At 54.8% G+C, this 8,804-nt stretch overlaps 3 protein-coding genes across 3 annotated transcripts; 1 reads left to right on the plus strand and 2 right to left on the minus strand.

Annotated features, from left to right (window-relative positions):
- Window positions 1-3,432: 3,432 nt before the first annotated feature.
- On the plus strand, window positions 3,433-5,324 carry K489DRAFT_388049 (putative siderochrome-iron transporter; the record flags this gene model as incomplete). Its single annotated transcript, XM_033606377.1, has 2 exons — window positions 3,433-3,680; window positions 3,752-5,324. 2 exons carry the CDS (start codon window positions 3,433-3,435, stop codon window positions 5,322-5,324), a joined length of 1,821 nt encoding a protein of 606 aa, XP_033461696.1.
- A 351-nt stretch (window positions 5,325-5,675) lies between these two features.
- On the minus strand, window positions 5,676-7,110 carry K489DRAFT_379098 (histidinol phosphate phosphatase H). Its single transcript, XM_033604567.1, has one exon. It carries the CDS (start codon window positions 6,663-6,665, stop codon window positions 5,886-5,888), a length of 780 nt encoding a protein of 259 aa, XP_033461697.1. The 5' UTR covers window positions 6,666-7,110; the 3' UTR covers window positions 5,676-5,885.
- Window positions 7,111-7,260: 150 nt separating this feature from the next.
- K489DRAFT_315586 (uncharacterized protein) lies at window positions 7,261-7,827 on the minus strand (the record flags this gene model as incomplete). Its single annotated transcript, XM_033601100.1, has 1 exon — window positions 7,261-7,827. The coding sequence occupies one exon, from the start codon at window positions 7,825-7,827 to the stop codon at window positions 7,261-7,263; it is 567 nt and encodes a 188-aa protein (XP_033461698.1).
- Between the last annotated feature and the right edge of the window lie 977 nt (window positions 7,828-8,804).

Consider the following 8,804-nt stretch of genomic DNA (forward strand, 5'->3'; position numbering starts at 1 on the left):
TCAGCCTCTCAGATCCAAGGGATAGTTGAGCAAGAGGAGGTTGAAGCACAAATAAGGGAGCAGATGCCAAGGGCTCCAAAGCGTGCTAGTCGGTGTAGCAAGTGTGGTTCCTTTGCTCACACCTTCAAACACTGTACAGTAGATTGAATAGTATTGTTATATAACACATTTAAGTCTCAAAGCAATCTATTAAGTATTGGTTGAGATAATCAGTGTTAAAGGTGGTAGACACGTAATTCGTGGACCACGCCGTGGGGTGGACCGCGCTCTGGTGTTTGACGTTAGTCATTGAACTGCTATCCACGACCAGTTCCTGCCCAGGTGTATTTCATTACCGTTCGCCAAAGGGTGCCGCAACAAAAACATCGAACACACAGTAGCTATCCGAGGTTCTCCCAGTCGAGATGAATATTGTCCGTGCCGGGGCTTCGTCGATATGTACGCCGAAGACGTTCGACTGATTAATTCCTACTGCCAATAATAGATCAAGATCGCTCCAAATATGAATGGGAACGCTCTTCCGGTTGATGTATTATTAATTCTAGCAAAACAAGATCACCTCGACAGCGGTACTGATCGAATCGACGACGTTCACGAGTCTCGATCGTGAGCAACTTAGTTCCCATCTTCCGTGGTCGATAAAACCCTGATCTGATAGATACTGTGAGCTAAGTTGCAGCAGGGTCTTCATGGTGGCGTCCCAACGGCACAGCACTTGCAAGTCGCAGGCATCGAAACAGCTGCATGGCGTTTTTGTTTATTGCTCGCGTGACGTGCGTGAGAACGCTTCCATACGACGTGGGTAAGGGATCATTGTTATGAACTTTTGTCAGCATCCAGGTTGTTTTGACGGACACAGAGTCGGTGAGAAGCTTTTGGGGAAGGCCCTCGTTTACATCTTTCAGACTTGATGGCTCAGAAATCTGAGCTACCCTTCTTCTAAACCACCTATCGCAGCTGTAGCAGTGACTTCGCAGCAACAGCAGCAGCAGAATCGCAGCAGTACCCTTGAGGCCCTGCGTCGAGGTTGACCGTTCGTACACAGGGTCGCATGGCTCGCATTGGCAACATGTTCGCACACCAGTCCAATCATCAACGCTCTCGGCGAGTGCGGGAACTTAGTCGTTGTTGACGGGCATGTGGTGTGGGTCTCCACACGTGGGATGAGCAGTCGTGCCACGCCCAGTCTGGGAGAGACTGTTTTGCCGCAAGCGACAGGACCCTACGATGATCGGTCGTCTGACAAGTACGTCTGCTCCGCAGCTGGTTGGCTCTCTGTGAACATGCGAAATCACGAACGAGGCACAGGTGCTGGGTTTGAGACGAGCTCGCTCAAGCCTGCAAGCATAATGGAGGGTTGAAGCTCTCATCTCGACTCCGATACACATCCAATAAAAGACGTTCGCATAATCACCCAACACACGCGTGGGGGTCTCGATGTGGGCAGATACACACGCAAGGAAAAGAAAAACCGGGATGCACAGGATGGACTTCCCGATATAGATGATTGACCGACTTGTATCCGTTCTTGTCACAGCCCTGGAGGTGAAGGATCATGTATCATGTATTGGAGGTGGAGTGAGGTGACGAGAAGTTGTGGTGGGGACAGACCTGTCAATTCGCCGAGGTCGGCCTGGGCAGAGACGCAAAGTCTGTGCCGCGTCGCTTGCTTTTGCTCCGCCTTCGCAAACCCAGGCCGAAACGAGTGTGATTGCCATTTGTCTAGGCAGGGCTTGAATTTCTTGGAAGACTCCTCCTTCAGATTGTGTTTGATCAGTCGGACGATGTCGGCGCGTGGTGTAATCTGATCCGAATGACCACGCTCGGCTTGCCTATCTGATGGAAATCTAGAACTTCGGTCAAGGCCGTGCCGAGTCCTGTCGAGTTTGTTGACTTCATCTTGTACACGGCCCAGGGTGATGATGTCCTTTTTGCGAAGCTAATGAGCGCCCGGTGTCATGGGCGACGAATGCTCACGCCACCGGTCACGCTGACGGCCGTGCCTCTTTTTATTACATTTTCGCCGGCGAGACTGCATTATCTGATCCATGTCATTCATGTCCATGTGACCCTTCCCTCGAACTTCAGATGGTGTTCTGCACGAAGACTTCAAGTGTAGAGTATAGCAGGCAATCAAGTAACATGGAAATCGAAGGGGAGCGACAGGCAGTCTACATATCGTGCATCATCTCATCTGCAGGACCATCAGATCGGGCAATCGCACCATCGTTCCTGTACCCTATGCATCTGCACAATAGTTTTCTTCATCATGATCATGTACGGCTGCAGAGCGTGATCCAAGACAAAGGGACACTCGGGTGTGACGGCGCACGCACTATCACGTTGGATGCCGCGCAACGTAATGAATGGCTAATAAAGCGTGGGTATTCAGGCCGAACAGACCGCAGGGCTGCTAACAAATGAAGAGAGGAACCCAAGTGGTGGACAATGTGTGCGGCCCCCGAAATGCCCGCGACGCTTCCTTTGCGACTAACGACCCGCTACAGGACAATCCTTCGCCAGCTTGCGACTTCCCAACTCTACTACTGTTCCGATATTTACACCGGTAGCTATTCGATCAGGGTCCTGTCCAACACAATGCTGAGTTTTCTTTTTTTCTTTCGATCGCCTGCCGAATGCCACATGATCGTCTACAGTAACGACCCCAGTGGTTTCGCCTGGCGATGCGTCGAAAATATCCCTCCGAGTTATGCCCACCCGAGCTTCTTGGCCGTCGACCGAGATTATTCCGCCCTGTGTATGCTACATCATGATCGGCTGGCAGAAAGGCAGGATGCCCTGTAGAAACAGGCACAGTACTTTCCCGGGCGGGTCAATGTGTGCATGAATACCCGACGAACTAGATCACGGCCCATGTGCGTTTCTTAGTATCGTACCGTATCGTATCGGACTTGCCATGTGCTCACATACAGTAGTGAGAGTGCCGGCGGTGATGTTGAGAGGTTTCGTCGTCGTTCATGTTCCTCCACGCTGCCGCCAAGGATCGAGCCATGTGGTGTGGCTTCCAAGGTTCCCACCCGAATGTTCGCGCGCTTGGGGCACGTTACAGTCACTAGAGCCGAGTAGTCCGGTGTGTGTGTGTCTGGCAGTAACAACAACACCCGCAATGGTGATAGAGTTTTTGCGTAGTGAAGTTAATGTCGCCTTTCTGGCTTCTACGGTGGGACCTAGCGTGCTTCCATGCTGCCCTTCCCGCCTGCATACATCTATATAACAAGAAGAACCATCTCTTTATCTGATCCATCATCTCGTCCTCTGGTCCGTCTTATCTCTCCACCATCTTTGTCCTCCACTGGTGCGCCGCCCATTGAGCACGCCCTCTCTCTCTCTCTGCCACCCGCTCTCACAGCAACGAAGCGCCCGCACCACGTCTATACAAAGTGACGCACCTCAAGCGTCCCGTTCCTCATCATGGGCGTCATGGACATGTTCGGCCATGGCCGTCGTGAACGCCCCATTGTCGAGAACCGCGAATTTTCGGAGAAAAACCCCGGCACTTCCGACTCGGAATCGGACAACCTCAGCCTCGAGGCCCGCGATCAGAAGGAAGTCGAATCCAACCCCAACCAAGTCACCGCCGATGCACAGCTAGGTGTACAAAAGGCTGAAGCAGCGGCATTGGTATGGAGCAAGCCTGCCGTTTACGCTACCTACGGATGGTGAGTCCGCTGTCGTCGTCGGCAATGTCTAATCTTATCAGATCATAACATATCTAATCACGTCTTCGCAGGATTTGGGTATGCTTTTTCATGCTCGCCTTCCAGTCCGCCATCCTCTTCCAGGCTGGTAATACCGCTTTCTCAGTATGGGCCTCGGCCCCAGCATATGGTACTGCGCAAGTGCTTTCGGGTATCATCGGTGGTATCATCAAGATCCCGATTGCCAAGGTGCTCAACCTGTGGGGTCGAACCGAAGGCTTCCTGGTCATGTTCGTGATCTACGAGATCGGCATCATCGTGTTGGCGAGCAGCAACGATCCCTATGACTACGCCGCGGGATATACCTTGTTCCTCATCGGATACGACGCGTTGTACATGATCCTCGACATCTTCATCGCCGATACCTCGTCGCTGCGGATTCGAGCCTTCACTTGGGCCTTTGCCAATACACCCTTCATTGCTACCGCCTTCATCGGACCCTTGGCCGCACAAAGCTTCCTTCAGGGACAGCCATGGATGTGGCGTTGGGCGATCGGCGCGTTTGCCATCATTCAGCCAGTGGTCTTCTTGCCGCTGGCCGTCGTCTTCAAATTCTACCAGAGGAAGGCCGCGAAGATGGGACTGTTCATTCGTCAACGCAGCGGACGCACCGTTTGGCAGTCCATCGTGCACTACTTTCACGAATTCGATGTGATCGGCTGCATTCTCATCATCGCCTCATTCGTCCTCTTCCTCCTCCCTTTCGCCTTGGTCGCTCAAGCGAAGAACAATCTCGCGGCGGAGCCGAACTACAGCAGCCCGCTCTTCATCGCCATGGTCGTCGTCGGAGTCGCCCTCTTCCCGATCTTCGTCGCGTGGGAGCGCTTCTTCGCCCGCGTCCAATTCATGCGCTGGGAACTGCTCAAGAACCGCACCATCCTAGGCTCCTGCGTCGTAGCCTTTGTGCTGTACTTTAACTTCTACGCATGGGACAACACCCTGTTCAACTTCCTGCTCGTCGTGTACCGTCTGAACCTCTCCGACGCCGGATACGTGCTCCAGATCTACAACGTCGGCTCCTGCTTCTGGGGTCCCATCTTCGGGCTCTGGGTCTACTACACCTGCCGTTTCAAACGCTTCTCCCTCATCTTCGGCGCGCCCATCTACATCCTGGGCACCGGGCTGATGATCTATTTCCGCACCAACGAGGGTCCGCTCGGCTACCTGATCATGTGCCAGATCTTCATCGCCTTCGGCGGCGGCACCCTGGTCATCGCCGAGCAGCTCGCGGTGATGGCGGCGTCGGACCGCGACGGGATCCCGCTCATGCTCTCGCTGATTTACACCTTCACCAGCGTCGGCGGCGCCGTGGGGTCCGCGGTGGCCGTGTCCATCTACTCGAACGTCTGGCCCGCGGCCTGGGCGCAGAGCATCCCGGGCAACAGCTTCGACGCGGCGACCACAGCCTTCGCAGGCGGCTACCTCACGCAGACGGAATACGCCATCGGCTCGCCCGAGCAGATCGCCACCAACTTCGCGTGGGGCCGCACGCAGTACTACCAGTGCATCGCGGCCACCGCGGTGTTCGCGCTGGCGTTCCCGGCGATCTTCGCCTGGAAGAATTACAACGTGGATCGCAAGCAGAACAAGGGGACGATGATTTAGATGGACGAAAAAACAAAACGGGTTTCCTTCCATTGGGATATGGCGGAAGGGAGGGAATATAGGAAAAGAGAGTTGTTGACAGCTCCTCGGTCTGGAGGGGAGATGATTTCTGGTTTGGCATCGCATGGTTTTCTTCATAGGGGGGGGGGGAGTTTCGGGTCCGGGTTCGTTCATGCCATAAGAATTTCCCAACTTTGACATTCACGTTCGGCGATATGTTCCGATGCATCGTCTACACCTTCTCTCCTCTCCACCTGCTCTGTCTCCGAATCTCCTCCACGGAGACATACGTCCATCCCACATGCGAGAACCGCTCATCATCCAGAGGTCGGACATGGTCATGGTCCTCCCCGGAGACCTCGGCCAGACAGGCCAATTTCTCGATGCCGAACCTCTCGATGTCCGCGAGCGCTTGGATGTAATGCGTGCCGACCTGGGTGATGCTATGGCTGTCGTCGGAGAGGGTGAAAGCGCCGCCCATGGAGAGCCAGAGCTGTTTTTCGAAAGAGAGATTTTCCGTCAGCGATTGCCTGTCCTTGATCCCTCCTCCCAGCCATTCTCTCATGGGAAATAAGATAAAAGAGACCGCGTCCAGAATGAAAAAGAAATTAGACTCACCTCGCAGATCTCCCCCATCGGATACGCCTCCTTGAGTCCCTTCCTCAGCCCGCTCGTATTCACCTCCAGAACGCCGCCATAGCTCCTGACGAGCTCCAGATTCCTCCTCACCCTCCCCCACACGCTCTCCCACCTCCGCAGACTCCCATCGGGCTCCGCGCTCTTCAACCGGATCAGATCCAGGTGCCCCACGACCGGCGGCTTCAGCGCCGCGAGCATCGCCTCCTGGGCGTCGAAGTAATCACAGAATAACTTCTCCTCGCTCCCGCCGCTCCGCGCCACCGCCGACGCGTACATCTCGTGGTCGTAGTCGATCGGGATGCCGTGGACGTGGTGCACGCTGCCGACGAAGAGGTCGAGGCCGGGCGCGGCCGGGTTCGACCGGGCGCCGTAGCGCTCCAGCAGCTGCTGCGCGCGCGCGAGCGAGTCGCCCGCCGATATCCACTCGCATTCGAAGCCCAGGAAGAGGTTGATCCGCGACCCGTGGGTCTGCCGCAGTCGCGACGCCTCCCGGATGAAGTCGTCGTACAGCCGCGTCAGGCTGGCCTCGCTGGCCCCCGACGCGGCTTCCTCTGGGTAGAGGTCGCGGCTCGACCGCGGCATGTGCTCGGTCAGGCAGAAGGTCGTGAGGGAATTGTCGATGGCGGAGAGGATCATCTCTTCGAGGGTGTGGGTGGCGTGGGCGCAGAATTGGCCCGAATGGGAGTGGTGGGAGAAGGGCATTTTTCTCTCTTTCTTTCCTTTTCTTGGTATTGCAGGGACTGAAGTTCTTGATCCTTGTTTCGGCCTTGGTCTTATGAAGAAGGAATCTGGACCTTATCGGATGTGAGAATTTTGGTGGAGCTTGAAATATCCTTCAGGTGGACAATTTGAAGAGTGCTCTCTGCGGAAGATGCGCCTTGATCAAACTCGACGCCACGCTGATTCCGAAAATGAATCTCTCTTTCCTATTTATATGTTGAGTTTTGATGGGTGTGAAAGGTCGGATGTTGGATATATTGGAGGTTGAAAGTGAAGAGGCGTGATGTTTCATCTAGCTTGACAATTTTCCAGGGACGCGCCAATGCCAGTGACCACTTCGCCGTCGTACACGGGCTAGAGAAGATGATATACAACTCAAACATTCAACTCGATTACTCTCTCGAATCTCGTTCTCTATCTTGGCATCGGAACAGGATATTTGTTGTATGGTAACAGACGACAGCAAGCCATTCGTTACCGAAAGGTCACGGACATTTGGATCATCAAGAAAGCACACCCATCTCATCTCATCACGTCCAGAAACCCCGAGTGACTCTCCCATCTCACAGGCCGACCATCACGACATATCGACACCATACCTCTCGGCCGTCTCCCCGACATCCAACGCCACCAAAAACCTCGAGACGGCGTTATACCCGGCGACGGTGGCCGTGATCTCGACGACTTCCCTGTCGCCGAACAGACGCCTCAATTCGTCGAACAGCGGCTGCCTCACGACGACATCCCTGGTCATGGCATCGGTGTACCGCAGGACGAGGACATGCCTCCGGTCCGCGAGTCCGTCCCCATCCCACCTCTCGTCCCTCAACCTCTCGACCATTTCAGCACTCAACGCGCCCGTCTCGCGGAGGAGCGGCTCGTGCTGCTCCCATTCGAACCAGGCGCGGTTCAGGGCCGCGATGCGACACATGATCATCTCGCGCAGGGAGGCGTCGATCGTGGTGCCGGTGCGTACCGCGCCGAAGAAGGCGTTCCAGCCGGCGAGGATGGGCGGCGAGTGCAGGAGGGCGCGGTCGAGGGCGAGGAGCGGGCCTCGGCGTCGGGCCCGGGTGTCGGAGAGGATGGCGAGGTCGGAGGGCGTGGCGTCGGGGAGGTGGGATTCGTCGACGTAGGGGAGACGCATGGTGGTGCGTTTGAGGTGGCGGGATCGGTGACGGGTGTTTTCCTGGAGGCTCTGGGCGGTTTCAGATCGGAGCGAGGTGGATGGTTTGGAGATGGGTGAGGGAGGAGGAGCAGGGTTGTGCTGTGCTGCATCTACCTGATAAGTCATGGACCGGGAAGCGTTTACCATGTCTTATTATATCTCATCACGAAGCTCTCGCCCGTGTTGGTTTACCTTGTACTTTTGCTACAGTATCGGCAAACCCGCGAATGGTCGGCACTGTATTGTCATACTGATTCCACCAACATTGGGACAGGCTTGCACGCATCTCCCTCCTTGGAGATGAGGATCTCTCTGTATCTCGCCCAGCTGGAGCGTGAATAGGAGATGGATTGCAACGTTGATACACGTGAAGACGATGGGCCTGTTGATGCTATTTATTTATCAATGATGTTCTCATCTCTCGCTTGGAGACGGCCCTCTCCAGTATATACTGTCACTGTCACTGTACATGCCCGTCCCCATGGTTGGCAGTTGCGAGTTCAATGGTCTCGGATTTTTTGCATGTGTCGATGACGTCGCCTCCATGGTGGGGCATCTCGCCGATGACTAAGCATGCCTCCGGTCAATTCCCTTCCATTCCGGTTGGCTTGGAGGAGAGCGACAGGAAAGAGGAAAGAGGGAAGAGGAATTGGAAGATGATACTGTGTGTACTGTAAAGAGAACCTGGCCGGAGATATGTATGTATGAGACACGTGACAGCGCAATGTTCCTATGTGTGAAGTATTTCCACCACACCGTATTATAATTCTCTCTTATACTAGTATGTAAATAATGAAGACGAGAGGAGAGGGACGGCAATGATTATATAAGCCGGAAGAGATAACGTACCCTACCACCGAGCCGGTCACACCACCGAGCCGGTCAAAACGCGCCCACAACGCGTCTTCGAGCTTCTTCCTCTTATTATATGACAATATTTGCCTACAATGCTCTCT

Source organism: Dissoconium aciculare (genome assembly GCF_010015565.1).
Source record: "Dissoconium aciculare CBS 342.82 unplaced genomic scaffold K489scaffold_4, whole genome shotgun sequence".
NCBI classification, from domain to species: domain Eukaryota; kingdom Fungi; phylum Ascomycota; class Dothideomycetes; order Mycosphaerellales; family Dissoconiaceae; genus Dissoconium; species Dissoconium aciculare.